General features: G+C 44.3%; 2 protein-coding genes across 2 annotated transcripts in view; one reads left to right on the top strand and one right to left on the bottom strand.

Moving 5' to 3' along the window:
• Positions 1-522: 522 nt before the first annotated feature.
• On the bottom strand, positions 523-22,353 carry CHCHD4 (coiled-coil-helix-coiled-coil-helix domain containing 4). The gene is made up of 3 exons (XM_042451897.1): positions 22,141-22,353; positions 9,596-9,694; positions 523-1,634 (listed from the first exon to the last, which is right to left on the bottom strand). The coding sequence occupies exons 1-3, from the start codon at positions 22,160-22,162 to the stop codon at positions 1,345-1,347; spliced, it is 411 nt and encodes a 136-aa protein (XP_042307831.1). The 5' UTR covers positions 22,163-22,353; the 3' UTR covers positions 523-1,344.
• A 98-nt stretch (positions 22,354-22,451) lies between these two features.
• The window catches only part of TMEM43 (transmembrane protein 43), a 30,571-nt gene continuing 28,741 nt past the window's right edge, over positions 22,452-24,281 (top strand). Inside the window, exon 1 of the mRNA XM_042451896.1 lies at positions 22,452-22,857. The gene's annotated coding sequence lies outside the window, so the exon portion shown is untranslated. The remainder of the gene's footprint in view (positions 22,858-24,281) is intronic.

Below are 24,281 nucleotides of genomic sequence, written 5' to 3'. Positions count from 1 at the left end.
CCCTTTCTCGCCCAGCTTCCCACATTAATTCCTGCACTTTCCCAATAGTTAGCCCAACTTCTGAAACAGACCTTGGAGGGGTGCAGGCCATGGGGTAAGAGCAAATTAGCAAAAAATACGCTGCCTCCCCTTTTATTCACAGAAGCAATGGAATACAACTGGGTACAACCCAATACATTTAACATACTCTAGTGGGTTTTGCCTGGATCAAATACATAATCTGCATACCTGAGGAGGACATATAATACACCCAAAAAGCAACAAGAAAAATACAGCATGGAACTGCTCACTTGTAGTGTTTCTGCAACAGCAGTTAATATCTTGATGCCCCTGAAAAGGCAATGACTATTCATTCCACAAGGCATACAGAAGGGGGGTGGCAGCAGATGATCCTCTCTCAAAATACACAGATGCATCCAAGGCTACATAAGGATTTTCACTTAACAATATAAATTGATGTAAGCCTCTCATACCATAGTCAAGTCATCACCAACATTAATAAAAGAAATAAGAAATTCAATGCAAAGTAGAAAGATTTTGTTTTTAATATACATTCATGTTACAATTACTATCCAGACGTTGTTACTCCAGGTAACATTGTAATTTTCCTGTGAAGGGCACCATTTTAAACTACCTGTCTATAGAATGGACAGAGGGGACCCCACAAAACGGAATATTAAGGTACACAGTGGTCAGTGCTTTTTTTAAACTACCAACTCAGTTATGTGAAAACTGATCAACACAGTTCGTTTAAAATGGGGAAATTATTCTTATAACATTAATCCCACTCCTCCTACAACATATTATCATTTTCAGAAATCAGTAGCATATACAAAATTTTGTAGATATTAAAGCACCCAAATGAAATGGTTGCACATATTCTCAACAGTTTCTGAATATTCCTGGTTTTGAGGAAGCATTTAATGCCATTTTTTTAAAGCACAGAAGACATTTAGAGACAACCAACACAAATTTAATTTAATTAATCTATCATCTTTCCTGATAGATTTCCTCCCCATGTGTGCGGGTGCCACGTCTTTACTTTTCTCATTTAAGCCAAGCTGCAAACAATGTGACCGGAGAAGAAAATAATGGTTAGAACAGCGCTGATATCTGCAGATGGTTTTTGCAATGGAACAACTGCTCTACAATACCTGCTGAGACTGTACAACTGAGGTGCATTCCTTTGCAGCAATTTATTTCACATGATAGTGTATGGAATAGATATGAAGGGCATTCTTTGAAGGATCCAAAGGGATGGAGAAGAAAAAGGGAAGGGGGTGAAGATTCTTTGCACAGGTCTTTTGAATATAGAAAGGAGACCACAGCCTCCATGCAGCTTCATTAGCTAGATCCCTCTTCTCCTTTGCTTACAGCAGGCGTACTTTCTAAATCTTTGCTCTGTTTTTCTTCTTTATCATCGTCATCATCTTCTTGGGGGTACAGATCTGGGTACCTCTGCATACACTCTTGCATTGCACGAAACTGGTCCACACAATCAGATCCCTTTATTTCCTCCTTACTATAATGGAAACAGGAAAAGGCTGACTTGAATTGTTCTCCACAAGGACCACTAGCCATTCCACCAAGGCAAGGACAATTCCAGTTGATATCTCCATTAGGTAATATTAAACCTAGGAAAGGGAAACAAAATTAGTAGGCTAATGGTAAGTAAAGATATTTTAAAAAGACTACTGAATTAATTTCATTTGACTGAACTGTAGTGTTGCAGATCAAATACAATGCAGGATGTGGACAACAGCCTACCTTACAGTAAAATCTCCTAACATCAATCTGAACAATTCTATGTTTTGAAGAATACATGCTGACAGGATGTTGGTTCTACATCAAGTAAATTACAATATATACAGTTGCCCCTTCTTTTTCGCGGGGATCCGTTCTGGACTCCCTTGCGAAAATGGAGTCAGGCACATGGGGGCGCACCCCTATGTTTCCCCTCCATTCCTCCCTCGCGCATAAGCAAGGGATGCAAGACTGAAGACTGTGAGAATGGAGGGACAGCTATACATCTAAATACAACATGTCTTAAGAGCAAGCAACAAAGTTTGCCTGATTGCCTATAGCCAGGGAAAATGCTATAAATTTAAAGACCTGGCCTTTCTTTAAAAAAATATCTTTCAAACTAAAGATGCAGCACAGATTAATATATATATAGGCAGAAAGGCTAACAGAAACTTGTGTGCTAGTAAATTTAGATGTGAAATTTACAATAATGACGGATTATGTTCTACAATGATTATCTGCCAAATGTTCCCCACTTAGAATCATAGCGTTGGAAGAGCCCATAATGGCAATCCAGTCCAACCTCCTGCCACACAGGGACTCACAATCAAAACACCCCCTGTGACAGATGGCCGAGACTCCACTCCTCTCCGAGGGAGTGTGTTCCACTGTTGAACAGCTTCCCCATGCCCCATACCTCTGACTTCAAAACAACAGCTTTGCTCTGAGAAATATTTCCTATTGCTCAGAAAAGTTTCATTGACTTGTGAGTTAAGAAACAATAGATAAATGCTTCAAATACATTTATAAAGATACTCTGAAAATAAGTTGTTAGATAGTCCTTGTTGCTGTTTTTAAAGCCCTCAAGAAGTTGGCACCAGCCAGCTACCACCATGTTACAAAGCATAGCCACACACCTACAAAGAAATGGAACTTCATCTTGCAACTATGCTTAACTACAAAGATTCTCCATACTCATGAAACTAGCAAAACCACACCAAGAAAACAGTCACAAAGCAAACCTAAACAGATGCCAAGAAAAATGTTCAGTGCCTTAGGCTTACTTCCTTTATAAGATGGAAATGTGAATAACTAATGCCAGTGCTTCCCCCTCTAAGCTATAATATACCGTATCCTCTTTCTTCCTTTCAAATGGGAATACAAAAATGGGGCAACGTTTTCATCAGTGATCACAACTGTAGGTCAGATAACACTCTCTGTATAGCTCACTATTAAATACAACTTTGCTATTGGTTTAGGGAAGGTATTCAAGGGCAAAGTAGCTATTTCAAATGTAAGCAGAAGGTCACTGAGTTTGGCACATCTGAAACACTCTCAAAAGAACTGTGGCCCTTATTGTTTTCCACTTCAGGAGAAAACTGATGCTCTAAAGTGATTGAGATACCTATGTCCCACTGAACAAATTCTACTAGTACCATTTGAATTCATTTTTTTCTTAAATGTAATTGAAAGGAAATGTGAATAATTGAAATACTGAAACCTACCATAAAGTGTGGTGTGTGTTCTTCTTAATTATTTCCTAAGTTCTTTTTTAAAAAATTAAAATCAAAGCACCAAACCCCTTAACACCAAATTTTAATTCAAATGTAAAATTAAAAATATAAATTTTACTGGATGAGATTAAGCTCGAAATATTATTCTAGGCTGTATACAAGAAACCTGATAGGAAAGTCTAAATGCACAGTTCATCTAGAGCCTCCCCAGTACAAGTCCAAATAAAATGCATGCTGTGCAAGAGCACTAGTAGCACTGCTTGTCTGCTAAGGACAATTGCAAACTAGCTAGCTCTTTGTACCAGAGTGTAGTAAATTTAAAGAGTTAATTTAAGTCATTAGTTTTTTTGTGGGTTTCTCAGGCTATGTGGCCATGTTCTAGAAGAGTTTCTTCCTGACGTTTCGCCAGCATCTGTGGCTGGCATCTTCAGAGAAATTTAAGTCATTTGTTCTGTGCTTCTATAGAACCAAATGACACTGGTTGGAAGCATGTTCTCTTATCCAACAAAATTGCATTCAACTTCCACACTGATTTCCCCATCTTCAAACCCAAAAGAACAGGTGAGAATGAAAGGCGGGTTATAAACTGCCATAAAGTACACGCTCCGCGCGTACTAGGGTTAGGAAGGGCCGTATTAGGGTTAGAAAGGTTCTTACCTTCCTGACAGCCCTTCCTGCCAGTACACGCGGAGCACGGACTTTATGGCGGTGCCCATCCACATGGGCGCCATTTTGATGTCTTGGACGCTGTGCGTCCAGACGTGTCGCGGCGGAAGTGACACCGTGAGTGCGCGCTCCGCCCCTCGCGGCGCCACTTCCGCGTTTCAAAAAGAAGCGCCATTTCGGCGCTCCTTTTTCGCTGCGCAGGGAAGCCTCACGGTTTGGCCGCTGGGGCTTCCCTACGCAGCGAATGGCGGCGGCTGTTTGTAACCTGCCAAAGTCCCCATTATAAGCAATTCAACTTTAAACTTTCAGATGCATCTCTGATACTGACAGTGCAATGTAGCAGATGACTTCAGTACAGTCTGTAAGCTCCATACCAGCTCTTAGCCAGTAATATATCTTATTTCAATGAAACATAAGGTGGAGTCCCTATGACAAAGCATCACAATTTGTGTAACAAACCATTGAGGATAAGAAAGTGAAGCACATATGATTTATGCATCTCAAATATTTAAGACTAAACCTAAGTTTGGAAATGTGTAGTATGCAGTGCTACAGTTTACACTGACAAGGGCTACAACACAAATCTAGGTGGTGAAAAGTGCTGACAAAATCTGTAGCTTACTGTGTAGTTCATGTTTAGTGTAAGCTGTGCTTTAGATCTTAACTCACGCAGAAAGATCTCGGGCCCTATTAACAGTTCTTTTCATAGTTTTGAAAACTGGACTCTAAATTTAGAATGCTGACTCAACCAGGTTCAAGTGACTCAACCAGCTTCATTTCCAGATGCGCTCAAATTGCATCCCCTTTGATCTCCTGACAAAAACCAAAATTACTAGTGGACTCAGTTGCCTTGACTTAAACTGATTAGAGCCATGGTGGTATCCAGATACACATAGCCAACATAGCCAATGGTGAGGGGTGATAGGAATTTCAGTCCAACAACCAAAGGGCTACAAGTTGTTCTCCCCTGCACTCAATGTTAGTGCACATCTGTTTTGCTTTTAAAATATAAGACCTTCTGGCACACACAGAAAACCAGAAGAGTTGAGGAAATTGGCCAGCTTACTGCACTGGCTGAGACATGTACACCTATCTGCTACCTAGGCATAAGTTGTGGGTGTGCATTCAACGCAATGAACCCCTCACTCTCAGGAAATAAGTTCATTCCCTTGAAGCCAAGTAGGATTGGGGAAGGGGTGCTGGTTCAACATCACATGGTTAAGGCTCTCAGAGAACCTTTACCGCAAAATTGCCAAGCAATTTCCAGCCCTCTGCCCAGCTCTGATGCCAAAGAGCTGGCAGGGATTGTGGCATAATTGCTCAAAGATCCTGAACACCCCTGCAGCTTCAAAGTTGCACAGAACAGTAGCCACTTGTTTAAGTCTGCACTTTATGAGCTTATAGCCGATGTAAGGGAGTATAATAAAACATTTTTGTTAAGTCACGCTATAAATGTTTAAAATAACTAACATGAGGATACTCAGCACCAACTTAATTTGTCAAATTACAGGTTTCAGTATATAGAAGATGATCTGGAAATTGTTACTGGTTCAAAATGCAGCAGCTTAGTACTGCTAAATGGTAGTGGATACCTGACCATATTATGCCCATGTCTAATAAATTTCCTTGGCTACTCACTGGTTTCTAGACTCATTCATGATGCTGGCCATAGTCTTTTAGAGCCCTGAATGGCCTGGGATTAGGTTATCTGAAAGCCCCTCTGCTCCTATAAACTTACCCATTTAATCAAACTTTTTCAGAGGTTATCTTGAAGTGCCTGGATCATCTGAATTTTGATGAATACAACAGACCTGACCAGCATGGAGATGGTTGTTTGGCTACGCGAAGGAGGAAGCAAGAATAACTGACTTAAATAACTAACTGTCATTTTCATCAAACATCCTCATTACTATTTAATTTTTAAGTTAATTTTTAAAAATTAAGTTAATAAAACCTATCCTTTTCTTATAAGATTTTAAAATGTATTTTTAGTTTATGTTATGATGTTGGTTCTTTCCCATGAAATTAGTACTGACTCTTGGGAGCTTTTGTTCTTTACATGTCTCGGTTTTATTGAGGGGAGAGGGCTAGTGTTTTTATTATACTTTACATTTGTTGTTAATGTTAAAATTATAAAGGTGGCTGAAGTAAAATAAATATTCATAATCTAAAAATAGACAATCAAGCAGAATTGATGGTTTAGCATGGATTCAGAAGGAACTGATATTTGTCAGGTTTTTGGGTTGCTGTTTTTTAAAAAATTGCTTTGTTGTTTGACCATCTGCTAGGTAGGACATTGGGCACCCCAGAGCACTTGGGTGTGAAATCTCTGATTTACTTCATTAGTGATTTCTGCAAACTGCTGTTAATTTCCAAGTATGACAAGCATCTCTTTTAAGTTTGAAACAGCTGTTTTAGCATGAACAAGTGATCTGGATTACTGGCTTTCACTACTGTTCAGACACTGTACTCACATTTTAAAACAAACAAACAAAATTATATTTATTTATTTATTTATTTAGGTATTTATACCCCGCCCTTCAGCCCTAATGGCTCTCAGGGAGGCTTACATTTATTATTTTTAATCAGACAGTTCCCTGCCCTCAGGCTTACAATCTAAAAGACACAACACAAAAATTATATCAAGAGATAAAATCATGTTATGAAGGACAGTTGGGAGTACAGCCTTCTCAGTGTGAGAATGCTGCCCCCTAGAGCCAAATGAAGATTCACAACCACCTTTTAGAAGTAAAAGAAAAAACATTTTCAACTTTAAAGCTTGCACAAAAATACTACCAAGAAATATGGACAGACACATGTTGCACCCTATATTTGTATAAATGAGCAAATCTCTCAGTAGCTTTTAAGAGAAACTGGTAGCTTCTACGTTTTTAGAAGTAAATTAATTTTGGTTACAGCTTCCAGCAATCTACATTAGATAAGTCTGTTATGGAGGAGGGTTAAAGTAGTAAAGTTGGAGAGGCTCTGTTGAGTAGTGTTTGCACTAAACTGAGGTTTTCCCAACTCTGCCATATTAACTCCCCTCCATACATCAATACAGTTGTTTAACCTTTCCCTACATCAAAGCAAACTCTCCATTTTCCCTTCATTCCATGTCAGCATATAATATATAAACTAGGGTAAACAAGTGGTCAAGTCTTCTCAATGCCTTCAGTTTCAACCAAGTTATACATGAAATCAGAACTTGAGAAGGAGCCAATATTTCTATTTGCAGATATTCATAAGAACACATTAAGCTGCTTTATGTAGTATTTATACAACCACAGGTTCATAGTCTAGGGTGGGCAAGATGTCACCCCCATCCATTTTTGCAGCCTTCTTGCCAAATTTGGCACAGCCATAGTAAAAAAGATAGCTTTTTAGACTTTAAAAAATGGCACGGAGAGAATACTGTATACATTTTGTTTTAGAGGGAAATTGTGCTCCTGGAAGTAGAGCTCTCTTTTAGAACAAGACTTGCATTCCATTTATGCTTTGTTTTATTTAAGCTTGAAATTTATAGCCTAAGTTCTAGTTCAGTATGGTTAATGTCAACTAGCTATGGTTCTAAGGTTTCAGAAAGATATGTTTCTAGCACTGCTTCCAGAAAGCCTTAAACTGGGTTAAAGCATGTCTGTTGGCTCTTATTTGTGTCAAATCTAGCTATCAGTCCATAGGAAAGCATTAAAAAAATACATATCATGCAGAGAAAGACAAATGGGAGACTGGAGGCTATATTGAGCCACAACAACAGGGGTATAGACTGGAAAGTAGAGCACTTATTTGGAAAAAAAGGAATCTACTAAGACAACAGCAAACAGTAATGTAGGAAGGACATACTGCAGTTAAGGCTATGGTGAGAGCTTTCAAATACTGACATAAATCCCACTGAGACAAAAGACATTAAAGGGAAAATTAAAAAGGAACATTCACTCTTGATTTACCTGTCAGATGATTACATAAGGCAAAAGCCAGGTCCAGAGCAAGTTCTGTTAAGATTATAAATTTCACATTATCTTCACAAACAAGACCTCAAGGCAACTATTAGCACTGAATTTTGGACCAAAAGACACCAGAAGTTCAGTGGGTTTAAAAACAAATACCAAGTCCTATTTCTGGTCACAATTGAAAGTGCTGGTCATGACATGTACAGTCCTATACAGGTTAGGACCAATCCTCATGAGAACCAGCATGAGATTTCAGACCTACAGAGCAAGCATTTTGCTTGGTGCCACCAACCAAGAGCCAGCCTCCTTAGTAACTCCTCTCAGGCTGTGGAATGACCTGTCTTGGGAGGCTAGACTGGCCCCCTCCCTGCTCTCCTTCAACCAGAAGACTTTTTATTTAGGCAGGTATTGGAGTCAGTAACACATCACTGCAAGAGTCTTTTAATGTGGGTGCTGTAATTTATTTTTTTTACTCATTTGTTATGTTTTAAAAGGCTTTTAAACTGTTTTAATTCAGAGTTGTTTTAATATGATAGTTTATTTTAGTGAGAAATTCTGGCTTGGACTATTTCTGAGTTTTGAAAGTTGATTTAGGTGGTCGATGGCTATTTTCATTGGACTGGATCCAGACTTAGTCATAGTTAGAAGAGACCAATTGAAAACAATTGGCTTTAACTAGAGACACAAACTATCCAGAGGTTTTGTAGCATGAAATTATCCTATGTGGTACATTAAAAGTAGAGTTTATTCAGACAATGATTACAAACCAAATTTTCTTTCTTTTCTTCTTTTTCACCAAAAAGGTCCTAAACTATAAGGCACCTCTGTGGTTTTAGTCAGTTTATGAGGAGCAGGCAAAAATAAATAAATAAATAGAAAAGAAAGAAAGAAAAGAAAAGAAAAGAAAGTTATTTTGCCTCCTCTTGTTCTTCATAGTATCATGCAGACATTAAACACAGATTCCCATAAGAAGTACTGAGAAAAGAAAACCAAGATCAGGAATTGTAATTATATTATACTGTAAATTGTTTTATAAAAGTGTCCCTGTTACATAGTTTTTAAGAATAAAATGTTGGGGAATTAATATGCATATTACTGTTGTGTGCCTTCAAGTTGTTTATAACTTATGATGACTCTAAAGTGAACCTATCATGGGGTTTTCTGAGGCTGAGAATGTGTGACTCAGCCAAGATCACCCAGTGGGTTTCCACCAAGCAGGGTATTGAACCCTGATCTCCAGAGTTGTATTCTAGTGCTCAGACCACTACATCCTGCTGGCTCTCAAATTCATGAATACTTTAAATATCATAGCCATCATTCTAAAATAAAATATTCCATAAATTTTCCAAAACACATTATTTTGGAAAAAATAACAAAAGTTAAGAAAAGAAACTAAACAAAAAGTTATTTTGGAAAAAAGCAAAAAACAAAAAGCATTTGAAAAAAATAGGAGCAAACACACACACGCTCAACCTGGGCCTTTTCATCTCTAGATTTAATTTAATCATCACCCTCTGATTTAACTGGATCTGCTCTTCGATATGATTAAACCCAGCTCCGATACATTAATTTTTATTTCACTACACTAATAACAAGTGTGGATATAATTTCAAGTAAGATATTATCTGGATTTTCCTCCAGATTAACTTAATTTCAATAAAGAAAGAAACCAAACACAAAAAAGGATGCTTAAAGGAACACCACCTTTATTTCTATATCACTCACCATGGTCTTCATAAGGATCATTGGGATCATCTGCTACCAGTTCAGCGCTGCTTGGTGTTTCATGGTCCTCTTTGGTCACAAATATAATTCTGTCCTTTCCTGATAATTTAAACATACACAAAACACCTCAGAAGAGCATTATGTCCAGATAAAACTGGTTGCTCAAAGTCACTATCCAATATAAGCTTTACAATTCTGTAAACAGATGCACTCCTGCGAGAAGTTAATGAGTCTATTCTACTAGGCCCTGAGATATTTCAGCCAAAGCTGGACATGGGTCTGAGCATTACGTCTAATTAAAGTGAATGGGACAACCTTTGGAAACTGAGGATCAACACTGTGGCTCCACTTTATTATATTTTTAAACTTTTGATCCAAACTTGCAAGGAAAGTTTAGAAAGAAAGGCACCGTATTAAATTTTAAAAAGCAAATTATTTTCTACAAACATTTTTTTTAAAAAAAAGACGGTATGAAATGGTTAGGGATCAATGAATCTCATTAGTCAACAAAGGCAGGACAAACAGTAATGAGCTCATGGTGGCAGCAGGGTAATGTAATTTCCATTGTGAATCAATTTGACTTGATTTTATAGTGTGGAGCTGAAACAAGCCAAATATGGTCACATGAACCAGCTATCCTACGATGACCCTGTAACAGATATTTTCTTAGGACACATCCTACTGTCTACAACATTGAAGTCCTGCATCAGCACTTCCGAGGAAAAGTTTATCAAAAGTGATACTTAACCCAAAGTAATCTCCATAGTTTAGAGACAACTGAAACATTTAAAAAAACTTCTATCAGCAGTATTCATCCCAGTCAATTTAAAGGAACCAATTACTTTCATTCTAATTTAATTTTAGCCACGTGAGACCAATTAAAAAGCAAGCCCTGAAAGCTAAGCTGCAAAGGACTTTGCTCTTACTCAATATGAAATGTATTTAACCTGAAATATTTTGTCAATATTACATACATTTGCCTTTTAATCCTATAAACTACAGTTGGCTCACCGTATCCAGAGATTTATTCATGGATTCAAGAACCCACGGCTTGAAAATATTCCCCAAAATATATAAATGCCAATAAACAAACCTGGATTTTGCCATTTTATACAAGAGACACCATTTTACTTTGCCATTGTATATAATGGGACTTGAGCATCCATGGATTTTGTTATCCTGGAACCAAACCCCAGCAGAAACCAAAAGCTCACTGTAATAGCAAGTTCATCCTGAATCCTTATGCAGCCAAAGCAACACATCATTTCAGAACAGTGAGATATTAACAGTTTTTGGAGGGACCCCAAGGCTTACAGGAAGGATTTTTGAAATTTTAGATTGTTTTTAAAGAAACCCACAACTGAAGAAAGAATACTGAGGATGCCCAGTGTGGATAAAGTACCAGCTACCTGGTGGAAGTTGGAAATAGGAAAGAGGTATGCGGGAAGTAGAAGGCACAACCAGCTGAAGCACAGGGACCTGTAAATGTATTTCTTCTTCGTGGTCTCTGCGAATCAAACAAATGGTTTATTCTGCGGCTGCGCAGCACAATCCTCGAAACTTCTAGAATCTCTGGCAAGAAGCAATTATCTTTCTGCAACTTTTGGCGGTAGCTCCACCCACCCATATATAAGGCCCCTGGTGCCTGCTCCTCTTCAGTTCCTTCATTTCCGTCGCGTTAAGCAGCTCGAGGACTTCGCGAGCGTTCTGCTGCCTTGTGTATGGAATCGGCTTGATCTTCGGACTTTCCCTAATCGGCTGACTTCTCTCTGACTTATGGCTGACCTCGGACCGGTAACGGATTGTTTACCATGGCCGCGTTCAAGCAGTGCACTAAGTGCGGGGTGAAAATTCCCAGGGCCGATGGCCACGAGAGATGTGTCCCTTTGCCTGGGGGAGTCTCACATGCGGGCAACTGCCCCCATTGTAAGGCAATGTGCCCCAGGCCCTCAAAATGGGACCGGACACTCAAGGCTGCGCTCTACAAAAGGTCCTGAGCCAGCCTAGCGGTTCTGGAGCTTCTGGGGATGCGGACGCCCCAAAGCCCCCAAGAGAAAAGGGGACAAACACACTGACCGCGACAAGAGCGGGCCTCGCTCATCAGCGCCCCGCTAGAGTCGTTGCAAGGGACCTCTGAGGCACGGTCTCAGTGCCTCCGCCTGAGTCGAGGCGGTACCGTCTACATCTTCCGGTCACCGACTGGCGAAAACCCCGACTCCTATACTGGTTGCCTCCCGATGGCCTCTCGAGCCCAAGTCCTGCTCGCTAGCCCACCTGTCTGCACCGGCGGACGCCCTACAGATGTGGACGTGGACTCCGAGTCCAAAGGGGAGTTCCACGACTCGGATGCCCCCTTGTCTCCTCAGAGATCAGAACTCATTCTCCTTCCCTGAGGCAAGGCCACGACTCGCACCACGGGATAGAGAGCGTCCTCGTTCCTCCCCCCCCCGAGAAGGATCGGCCGCACTGGAGCCGAGGCAGATGCTGCCCTGAAGTCAGGCCCGTCCAGGCTCCATGGAGCGCGACCAGGACCTGTTTGACGCCTTTCCAGACCTAGTGTTTGACCACCAACGGGTCAGTACCTGATCCCCGTGGACCCGTCCCCGCCTGCGGCGCAACATCCGGGCCTACTCACGGAACCATCGCCAGACTGGCACTTCCCACGGGCTGGATGATCTGGGCGCCACTGACCCTTCGCCAGAAGGCGCAGTAGATCGCCCTCAGGTCCTGGTCAAGGTCCCCACGTTCTGCATTGCCCCTCTTCCGATGACGACGAGGCTCCGTTCGTCCCGGAGGGACCGTCAGTCCGTCGCCCACGGACGACGTCAGGTCTTTTGCCGACGGGTTATCCGGATGGCAGATGCCTGAAGTTGGAATGGCCCATCCAGAGGACGATGCCCTCGATCCTGTGGAGAGGAGGATAACACGGTTCCACCCCAGCTCCACCAGCCTTAGCATATCTGCTGTCACGAAGAAGATTGCTAAGCGCTAATGGGACGCACCGGCCACCATCCCGTCGACGTCCTGTAGGATCGAGAACCTCTATCGGGTCACCCTTCTGCTCCATCTTGGCTCCCACCACCCAAGCTGAACTCGGCTATCGGGGAAGGAGCCCAGTCCACCTGGCTCTGAAGTCCTCGTCCCCCCCGATTGACAAGGACAGTAAGAAGCTGGACGGATTGGCCAAGAAGTTTCTATGCCTCAGCGGCCGGAGGACTGAAAGTGGCCAACTAGCGGCCTGCATGGGACCTACGTGCAGTACCTCGTAGAAAAGATGGACCCTACCATCGCTGACCGGACGGAGGCGCATGATGTCTGCACTCAGGAATGAATTCACCTGATAGGTAGACACAGATCATCTCTGCCAGGCACTCGACGGACGTGCTCAAAGGTCCTCTCTGGTCCTATACTCTCCGCCGCTACGCATGGCTCCGATCTTCGGATCTCACCCCGCAAGCGAAGGCGCTATAGAGGGACATGCCTTCGACAACTCAGGCTTGTTCCACCCGGGACACAGACGAGAAGCCAGCTTCCGTTATAGGATGAAGACCGCGCGGCTAGAAAGCCAGGTAGGTCATCCACTGCGTCCCAGTCCTCACACCAGAGGTACCCTAGTCACGCCCTTGGCAACCAGGTGGCCCATACCGCTTCCAGCCCCAAGATGGTCCTTACCACAGGACACTCAGCCTCAAGGCCGATCCGCTCGGTCGCCTGCCCCACCAGTGACAAGCGCCAGTCTTCCCAACCTAGATACCGAGCAGGGTTTAGGAAAAAAGACGGCAGAGGAAGAAAAGGTTCTGAAGTGCCCCCGTGCACCTCGTCACCTCCAACAGGTTGAGCCACTTCTTCAACACCTGGGCCACCATCAACACGGACTCTTGGGCACTTAACATCATCCACAGGGGCTATGCCCTTGAGTTCTCCTCAGCTCCCACCAACGGAGCTTTTATTTCAACTGTCCCCCGGACACCCTTCTGACGAAGTGCGCACTCTTCTAGACAAAGCGCTATTGAACACGTCTCCCCCTGGAGGTTCAAGCGCTGCGTCTTTTCCAGGTACTTCACTGTACCGAAGAAAGACTCTGGCCTAGACCCTAATGGATCTCGGGCCCTCATGACTTTATGTTTATAAGAAGTTCAGGATGGTAACCCTTGCTTCTATCTTACCACTCCGCAGGAAGGCTACTGGTTCGTGACACTGGACTTGAAGGATGGCCTATTTCCACATCGCGATCCTGGAGACCTCCGCAGGTTCTCGCCTTCGCTGGTGCCACCAGGCCTACAGTATAAGGTCCTTCCTTTGCCTTCAACAGCCCCAAGGGTTTTCACCAAGTGCATGGCACCCGGGGTGGCATACCTGTGTCAAAAGGGAATCACAGTCTTCCCATACCTGGACGACTGGCTCTTCGCACATCCTCAAAGGACACTCTCTACTCAAGCAGCTGAATTTGGCCCTGTCCCTGCTGCAAGCACTGGGATACAGGTCAACTTCGACAAGTCCAACTTGACTCCTACCAAGCGGATAGACTTAGGAACAACGCTGGACTCTGTACAGATGAGGCATACCTCCCAGAGACAAGGTTCCCAAACCCTCGTGTATCCCTACAGCCCTGCCTTCGCCAAGGCGCCTTACGGCCCGTGCAGTGCAGGTCGCCATGGACACCTGGCCTCCACCACCTTCCTCACACCGTGGGCCAGACCGGCCTTCAGGCCATTCAATCTTGGTTCCTCTCCATGTTCGACCCCGCCGAGGACACGTCTACCAAGCTGCTCACCATCCCCGAGGACATGTACAGAAGTCCTTACGATGGTGGCTCCAATCCGACAACGTCTGTGTGGGGATGCCATTCAACCCCTCAGCCAGATATCTCTCTAACTACGACGCCCCCCTGCAAGGGATGGGGCGCCCACACACTGGACCTTACAATAAAGGACAAATGGTCACCGGCAGAAGCTACTCTCCACATCAATGTTTTGGAGATGCTTGCCGTGGAGAAAGCGCCAGAGCCTTTCAGTCGGTCCCTCGCAGACAAGGTGGTGCTTCTCCTTACCAACAACACCACCGTTATGTACTACCTCAACAAACAAGGGGTACAAAGTCGAGGACTCTGTTGTCAGTCACCATCCGCATCTGGGAATGGTGCATAGGACACAAGATTCTGCTACAGTGCACCATCTGCCCAGCGACCAGAACGACCTTGCAGACCAACTCACAGGTCATCCTCCACTTGCCACGAGTGGAGGCTGCATCCAGAGTGGTGACCCAACTCTTCAATCGCTGGGAACCCCCCTTCTCGACCTGTTTGCCTCCCGGCTGAATGCCCATGGCCGCAAGATTCTGTTCACGGTACAGAGAGCCAAGATCGGAAGGGGACGCCTTCCAGCTCAAATGGACTCAAGGCTCCTGTTATGCCTTCCTCCGTTTCCTCTGATCACACGGGGCCTCTCGAAGATGTGGACCGACCAAACGGACGCAACCTGATAACTCTGTGGTGGCCCAGGCAGCCTGGTTTGCTCCGCTCCTACAACGAGCGCAGGACCATCTCCGCTTGGAGCACCGGTCCGATCTGCTCTCGCTCCACGGCGGACGAGTTCACCATCCCAAGATGCGAATCTCTCCCATTGGTGGCATGGAGGATTCGATCCTGAGGACACTTCCATCGGCGTACAGGATATTATCAAGGCAGCACAGAGACCGTCCACACAGAGGTCTATGCCTACAATGGGATAGGTTCCTAACCTTTCTACAAGCAAAGGACATTCACCATCCCGGGTCTCTATCCCTGTAGTCCTGGACTTTCTTATGACTTTAGCAGACACAGGCCTCTCCTTGAGTTCTATCAAGTGCTACCTGTCTGCCATTTCGTCTCACTACTTATTTCAGGAAAAGCCTTCTCTGTTTGGGGATCCGCTCATAAAGAGTTCCTTAAGGGATTTAACAATTTGCATCCCACCGATTCTAGACCCTACAACAAAGTGGAGTCTAGACAACGTCCGGCACATTTGGGTCTAAGCCCGTTGAGCCCTTAGCTACCACGGACCTGAGACTCTGACTGGAAGACGGCCTTCCTGGTAGCTATCACGTCAGCCCACCGAGCTGTGAATTGTGTGCCCTGAGGATGGACCTGCCTTCCCCGTTTCCCTAAGGACAAGGGGGTGCGCCGTACAGACATCACTTTTTTGCCTAAGGTGTGTCTGCCTTTCACATCAACCAGGACATTGTTTTGTCGACTCTGGCTCTAATCCGACCACAGACTCTGAGCTCACCTCCATGCCTGGAGGTCCGCAGGCGCGGGCGTCTATCTGGAAGGACATCTGCTTCCAGGTGTTTGGAGAGACTTTTTTTGTGCTACTACTACCTCCGAAGCCAAGAAGGGGCTGCCGGGGTCACGGCAGAGGTTCCCAAATGGGTGGCCAACACCATCCACTCTGCTACGAACTGGCTGGAAAGCCCCTACGGGGTCGGTTAGAGCCCATGCAACTAGGGGGGTAGCTGCATCCTCAGCCTTTTTGAGGGGATTCCCCTTGAGGATGTGTGTAAGGCAGGCTGGCTGTCCAGCCTTTGACATTCATTAGGCATACAGGTGGATGCAAGGGCAGGCTGATGCAGCGTTTGGGAGGGCAGTGTGTTACTTTCTGCCATGCACTAACCTGTACTGTGAATAAATCACGCAGGTATTGGTTTACATATTTATTGTCATTGACTATTTGGTATTGACACTCCCCCTCCTCTGACTATGCCGCGCTAGTCTAAACCCTTTGTGTGATTCGCAGAGACAACGAAGAAGAAGAACAGGTTGCTCACCTTTAACTGTGTTCTCGAGTGGTCATCTGCGAATCACACAAACCGCCCATCCATCCCCTCAGTGTCTGCTCATTTGACAACGCTTGTTGCGCGCTGATTAGCGGCTCATTAGGAACTGAAGAGGAGCGGGCCACCAGGGGCCTATATAGGGTGGGCGGAGCTACCGCCAAAAAGTGCGCAGAAAGATACATGCTTTCTGCCTAGAGATTCTAGAAGTTTCCGAGGATTGCAGCGCAGGATAAACCCATTGGGGTGAATTCGCAGACGACCACTCGAAGAAACACAGTTACAGGTGAGCAACCTGTTCATTCACTAGAGGTCCCACTTGGGTAAACTGTCATCAAATTACAATTCAAGACTGCTGCTGCAGTATCTGGAAATATAGTACCAGTAGCCAGCTGAAGTTCATAGCTCAGTTAGGAAACAGTAAATGAGCCACAAACATGTTCAAAACCAAAGAAGAAAATCTAAAGCTGTGTAATAGCATTGGGAACACTAAGAATAAGTTAGGAAATATGATTCAGGTAGTTGCTTCACAATGTGAATCTCTATAAAGGCAATAATACTTGTATATTTTAATGGCTTTTGTAAGGAATTCTGGATACAGTGCTCCCGCGTCATATGTGGGGTGCTCTAGCAGATTCATGCATATGCTGAAAGCCGCGTGGGGAGAGGGGGTGGCGCATCCCATAGGGAAAATGGGGGGGGTGCGCCCATGGCGTGTGCTGCCGTGCCATGCGTGCACAAGCCCCATTCATTTAAATGGGGCTCGAGCATAGGTAATTCGCTTTACGCGGGGGAGCCCGGAATGGACCCCTGCGTAAAGAAAGTATGTACTGTAGTTATAGGAAGCACTATGAACAAAGTGTGCTACACAAATCATCATTACAGTACACTCCCCCTCCATATTTGCGGCTTTGACTTTTGCGGATTTGATTACCGGATTCATGGATTTATAGAAAATAATAATAATTTTTATTTGTATGCCATCCCGCCCAATCAAAAGGAATCCAGGCGGGTAACAACAATAACAAATATATTAAAAATACAATAAAATTCTAAAGAATCCCTTCCCAACCCCCCATCCCAGAGTTAAAACAAACAATATCAATAAACAATATAAAAACATTAAAATGGGGTTAGCTAAAAATTGGGAGGGGGGGTTGGACGGAGAAAAAGAAGGACAGTTAGCAGTCACATTAATATACAATCGGCTCTTCTTATAGACGGATTTTTTATAATAATAATAATAATTTATTTATAGCCTGCTCAATCACAAGAAATCCGGGCGGGTTACAGCAATAAAAATACAGAGAATACAATAAAATAAGATAAGATAAAAGAGAGTGACATAAGCCACAGAATTTACAGCTAGACCTGATGGAACTGGGCCTGTCTTTTTCACTCCCTCCCAGGTCTGATGATAACAGTAGGTAAAGAGGGAGGGTTCTTCTTCTTGAGGCAGGAATTTTATTTTATTTTAATTTAATTCTTCTCATTAAATTTAAGAGAAGAACTGGTGGACAGAGCGACTTAAGTCACAGTAAACGGGGAGGAACTAGGTAGGGAAGGCCTGCCGGAAGAGATCTGTCTTAAGGGCCTTCTTGAAGGCTGTAACAGTGTAAATGTGGCGGATCTCCTCCGGAAGGTCATTCCTTAGTTTTGGAGCTAGGAATATCTCTCTAGGAATATCTAGGTCTTCCAGCACAACTTTATGGTCAACTTTATAACCAAAAGTTGCACTGAAGGACCTAGAGATTCTTAGAGAAAACACTCCTCTAGGCATCTCTAGCACCTCCAGCGCAATTCTATGGTCAATGTCTGCCAGACACTGACCACAGAGTTGCACTAGAGGACCTAGAGATTCCTAGAGAGGTGTTCTCTCAGGTAAAAACACAGTGGTTTTGTTATTTGCAGTTTCTCCACATTCCACATGCAGTTTTTCCAGAGAATGTGGGAAGGATGAGTGTATATCAGAAATGTAATGCTTGAGCCTTGTACAGTCCTATAAAGAGCCTCTGACCTGTGATTGACATTTCTGACATTTGTGAAAGCTGATACATAGAGAACAAGCTAAGGGAATGGTAGACTGTATCTTCAAACAAGTGACAGGCTAGGGGAAAGAAAATCAAATAACTCACCCAAACAAAATAATGTTCAAGTAGTTCCTTAAAGAGAAATTATTTTTCTGCTTCTCTTTCTCAAGCCTCGTTTAAAAAGCAGGTCTATGGGTCCCAGTTAAGCTAATACCAAAAGATGAAGTGAGACACTGATAATTAACTGATCAGGCTTTATATTTTTAAAAGGATGGGCAGACTTTGAACACTGCTCATAAAAGATCAAAAAGTGGGAAACAACTTGAATATGTGGAATATTTTTATTTGTCACAATTTAAAACATTTTTCTCATTTCCATCAAAGTTAAACTGCAGGGGAGACTTGAGATCAGGAGACCTATGTTTATCATGCAGCTCTGAAGCTCTAGAGAGCCATCTCTAGAGAGCAAGTGTGGTGTAGTGGTTTGAGCACTGGACTATGACTCTGGAGACCAGGGTTTGAATCCCGGCCCAGCCATGTAAACCCACTGGGTGACCTTGGGCAAGTCACGCTTTCTCAGCCGCCATAAACATCTCTGTATCTACATCTCACAATGTACTCCCCCATAGCCTTGTGAGCAGCACCGTGCCCCCCTCAACACACATACAATCCTTTTTATGTTGTCGTAAAGCAGGGGGATGAATTGGGACATATCCAGTTATTTTCCTGCAGCTGGATAAACTTCACAGAAATCATCTACAAGATAATCCTGATGATCTCTGGAGTTCTCTGTAGACATGTGCCGCAGCATGTCCAGCTATATAAAAACAGCTGGGTGCATTGTTACTCATCCCTCTGCTGACCAACAACAAGGAAAGAGCTTTGTAGTAGGAGCTGCAGTGCTTGCAAGGTACATTTTGGAGGGGAGTTTGATCACATCATGGTTGGAAAAGAACTCTGACCCCCACAATAACCCCAAAAGTGAGTTATGATGGCATTCATCCAACTTATTTCATTGTTATTCACAAGCAGGATGCCAGCCTTAATTTGATCAAAATTTTAAGTTAAAATGTCAACTAGTCACCTGCACTCTATTATTTCAGTGATATTAAGATACAGTATAGACTCCACTCTTCTACTTCCCACGTTTTCCCAGGTAGCTATGGTACTTTGCCACTTGCCAGAGATAAAAATCGTTATTGTTTACATGCGGCCTTAATAAGTAAGGCACACCAGGACTCTTACAGTATGGGAAGTTCTTAGCTTTTAGTTGCTGATCCATCTAAGTACATTCAGGCATTACTACCCCAGACTTGAGATAACTAACCCTATCAACAGGGCTGAGAAGTACCTGAAAGCTCATTGAAGGAGTGGTTGTGTTAATCTGTTGCACAAGAAACAATGGAAAAGAATCTTGTGGCACCTTAAAGATCTACTACAATATTGTTGTTGTTGTTGTTTATTTCTACAGAGCTGTAAATATATTTTAACATAACCAATTCATAGTCTTAAGAGACTATAACTTGGGGGGTAGGAATCATGTGGCTCTCCAAATGCTGTTAGACTTGAAGTCCCCGCAGCCTTAACTCGCAGTCAGTTGTGAGGAACGTTGGAATTGGGGTCCAGCTGGAAGACTGCATTTTAATCCTTGAAAACACTTGGCACAAATTTAAGGTACCAAATTAAAGGTACTATAATTTGGAAGGCAGTAATCAAAATCATAATTATAGCTTTGCAAGCCTATAAATAATAAATGTAATTTAATATTTTTACAAGCATGAATTTAAGCAATCTTAAATTTATCTATAAATCTGAATAACTTATTTATAAATGTAAATAACTTTTGTTTAACCTGAAATAAATGCGGTTTTTGTTTAAATTGCTTTAGCAAATGGCTATAGTATTACTATTATAAAGTTATTGCTTTATGTCCACTTGGCTTTCCATTACAGACAGTGTTCTCAATGATACCTTATGAAATCAAACCCTTTGTGATTTATGCTTCTAGTGGATGCTACCATGTGAGCATTACACAACCTGACAGCAATTGCTAGTCAATGTCCTCATTCACTCTGTTCTGTGAGCAAGAAGAGGGAAAACTGGAGGAAAGATAAAGAATGAACTAAATGGAGTCTTCACTGAGAATGAGGCAAAGAATAACACATCAACATCATGAAATAGATGCCATCCTAAAAATGGTTTGGACATTGAGAAAAATCCATGGCCAAGCCATTTTGCTGCTCATGCAGCAATAAATCTACGCATGTATCCAAAAGCCAGAATGGGTTGGGCTGCCTTTCATGTGTTAGATAATGCCGCCAGGGAGTAAAAAGGCCTTCGGACTAACTTACTTTACAAGCTTATTGAGGAAATAAAGTGTGAAAGAAGTCCTCAGAATAAAACGGCAGTACATTCAACAGCAATACTTGATTTAAGGATATCCAAATTCAAACGATGCTTTGAATTTTGCATGTGTTTTCTTCCTCTAGCAGAATTACAGCACAAGCTTTCAAAAGCTTACCTAACTTTTCCTTCCACTGGAACAGTATTTGGGAAAGAGGAGCTGCCCCAGGCTTCCAATCCCCAAAACTACCTCCATCCCCCCATTTTGTGTTTAATATACGGATTGTTTTTTGCTGCCATATAGCTCCAAAAACCTTTAAACCCCCACCGAAACCCAACTAAAGATGAAGCCAGAAGTGGGGTGGCTTCATTTGGGCTTGTCTTAGCTGTGGGGCTGGGGCACAGGGTATACCTGCCCCTTCCAGAGCTGCCCATCCCTCGCCCAAAGGCCCTTCCCCAAAAGTTTTGTGGAGGCATGAAAAGTGCCTTGGAGCAGGACTTGGCTGTCACTGGGAGCCAGGCCACACTCTCTCCCTGGGAGAGGCCTCTGGGCCGCATGGGCTTTCCAGGCAGAAGGCGCCTGAAAGTTCAAGCCCCCAAGTTGTTGTTGTTGTTGTTGTTGTTGTGTTCCTTCAAGTAATTACTGTCTTATGGCAGCCCTACAGCAAACCTTTCCTGGGGTTTACTGGGCAGGATTGATTCAGAGGGGGCTGACCTGTGCCTCTCCTTGGACTGAGCCTGACTTCTCCAAGGTCACCCTCTAAGCTTCCATGGATGGACGGGGATGGGAACCCTGGTCTCCCCAAGGACTGAGTCAACTTGTGGTCTACTTGGACTCCCAGATCCCTTTCACACGGAGTTTCATTCAGCCAGGTGTCCCCCATCCTATATCTGTGCCCTAAGTGCAATACCTTACATTTCTCTGTGTTGAATTTCATTTTGTTAGCTTTAACCCAGCTTTCTAGTCTATTCAGGTCATTTTGGATCCTGATCCTGTCCTCTGGGGTATTAGCTACTCCTCTTAATTTGGTGTCACCTGCCATCTAGCGATCCTATGATGGGGTTTCCTGGCTCTGGAGCAGAAATGCTGGAGAGTGTAGGAGCAGAGGCGACTTTCCAAGGAGGTTCTGAGGGCGCCCCAAGTATGAGGGGCTTCGCCCCATGGCCCCCAAGGAAGGGGAAGGCAAGGCAAGGCAGGGGCTGCTCCTGTCCCTCTGGGGCTGCCTTCTGCCTTCCCTGGGAAGCATGGCCAGGGCAGGGGGTCTCTTTGGAGCCCTTCCCTGGCTCAAGGCTATGGCCTTCTGGGAGCCGGAGTTTGTTGCGCGCCTGCTGCCTGCCTCCCTCCCTCCGCTTCCCCGGTACCTTCTTGCCGGCAGTAGGACATGGCGACGATGAAAGAACAGCCCAAGCGTCCGCGCGCCCAACTGCCTGCCTCCGGGCGCTGCCTCCGCCGCTGCTCGCTCCAACTCTCGCGAGAGAGACCCTCGCCTCGCCTGCCTCGCGCCCTCTGCCTCCACTTGGAACGCTGCTGGCCCTCCCTCTGCGTTTATCTAAAGTGCGACCGACGTAGGAGCTATACACCGTTATTCCACAGGGACTACACTTCCCGGCATGCTTTGGGAACCTCTACTCCGCCTTCTCTTTCTGTGTGTGTTTCTTTCCCCCCGCCCGCTTCGCCTCAGGGGTGTCCAGTCATAGTAGGCCCGAATTCAAAGATATAGCCGTGTGTGGAATCAGTATCTCGTAACACCCTTGAGACTAAATGAAGAAGTTCATCGCATAGACTCAAAGCCTCAGATGCATGTGGTGGCCCTAAACCAGCATGGACTACGTTTCCCAGCATGCTCTGAGGCAGCCATCAGACGTGAGTGGTGGCCCTAGGTCTGTAGGGACTACATTTCCCAGCATGCTCCGAGGCAGTCCTCGGACTTCCCTACAGCGACGCTCTTTAAAGGGAGGTGCCTAAAAGGGGGCGGGGCGTAGGGCCACGCCCACGTCGGGACTTGGAATTTTTCTGATAGTCTGGTGCGCGCGCAGAGGGTCTGGCTGTCGCTGTTTCTTTTGCAGACCTTGCGGAAGGTAAGTGCGGGCTCATGTATATTTCTCCCCTGCTCTTCTTAAGGGCTGTGGTGGCGCAGTGGTTAAATGCCTGGACTGCAGCTGCTCACTCACAAAGCGCAAGGTTGTGAGTTCAATCCCAGGCAGGGGTTCAAGGTGTTAACTCAGGCTTCCATTCTTGCCAGGTTGCTAAAATGAGTAATTTATTGGGGGCAATTAGCTTACGCTTTGTAAGCTGCTTATTGCCATTGCTTGATTATACTTCTTTAACACCAGGGAGGAAAAAAGTTTCACGAAAGCAAAGATAGAATCATCCATGTAGTCGTGGCACTGCAGAGTTAATCCGGTTTGATGCCACTTTAGCTGCCATGGCACCATCTTATGCCACTCTGGGATCTGTAGTTTGCTGTGGCACCAGAGCTCCCTTAACAGAGAAAGGTGATTATCCCACAAAACCACAGATCCCAAAATCCCACAGCACTGGCAGTTACAGCAGCTCTCTCTGGCAGAGAGCTCTGACACCACAAGAAACTACAAAGCCCAGAATTCCATAGCACTGAGCCATGGCAGTTAAAGTGATGTCAGAGTGGGTTATTTCTGCAGTGTGGATGCAGCCTACGGAAGCTTGCACCGGGATATCAGTCAGTCTTGGGATCATGTGAGCCTGGCAGCCTTGCGGCATAAGCTCTCTGCAGGCAGATGCATCAGGATCCTGACTGTGGATTGAGGCAGTCACAGATCAGTCAGATGGCATGGGTTGGAGAGAGCAGATGTTTTGCCAGCTGTGGAAAACCTTTGCCTCTGAAAGGCCCTCTCCTGCAGATCAGTATGAAAGGCACTGCAAGGGTTACTAGCGTCTTTCCGTTGCTTCTCACTAGCAGAGCCCTCTCCCTTAGGAAAAAAGGGCGTCTGTGGATTGTTTTAGGGTGAAGTCACTTACGGTGCTAAAGAAGGGGGTTTTGCCTTACAGTCTGCAAGTGTAAAGATACACATTACCTTACTATGGTATACGTTCAGTCCATAAGTAGCACTTCCTCACTTTCTGTCCACCATCAATATGACTCTGTTAGAGTTGTCAGGGCCATTTCTTCCACTCTCAGGGTGAACAGAAAGAAAGAAAAGAAAGAACCTTCTATCTACACTATTACAAAGTGCAAAGTGTTGGTTGTTACCTTTAATGTCCTACATGGTTTGGGTCCAGGTTACCTGTAGGAACGCCTCCTCCTCATGTATAACGCACCCCCTACGCTCAGGTCCTCGGGGGAACATGTACTTCATCCAGCCAGGACTACACTGACAATGTCACCCAGAGGACTTTTTATTGCCCCCATCCCTAAACAGTGGAAGGACCTGTCAGGAGAGATTCAACAGCTAAATGTGTGTATTGTGGGCCTTCAAGTCGTTTCCAGCTAACGGTAACCCTAAGGCGATCCTATCATGGTGTT

The sequence above is a fragment of the Sceloporus undulatus genome, chromosome 2 (assembly GCF_019175285.1).
Source record: "Sceloporus undulatus isolate JIND9_A2432 ecotype Alabama chromosome 2, SceUnd_v1.1, whole genome shotgun sequence".
NCBI lineage: Eukaryota > Metazoa > Chordata > Lepidosauria > Squamata > Phrynosomatidae > Sceloporus > Sceloporus undulatus.
Note: the sequence above shows the minus strand (reverse complement) of the source record. Positions and strands in the feature narration are given on the sequence as shown.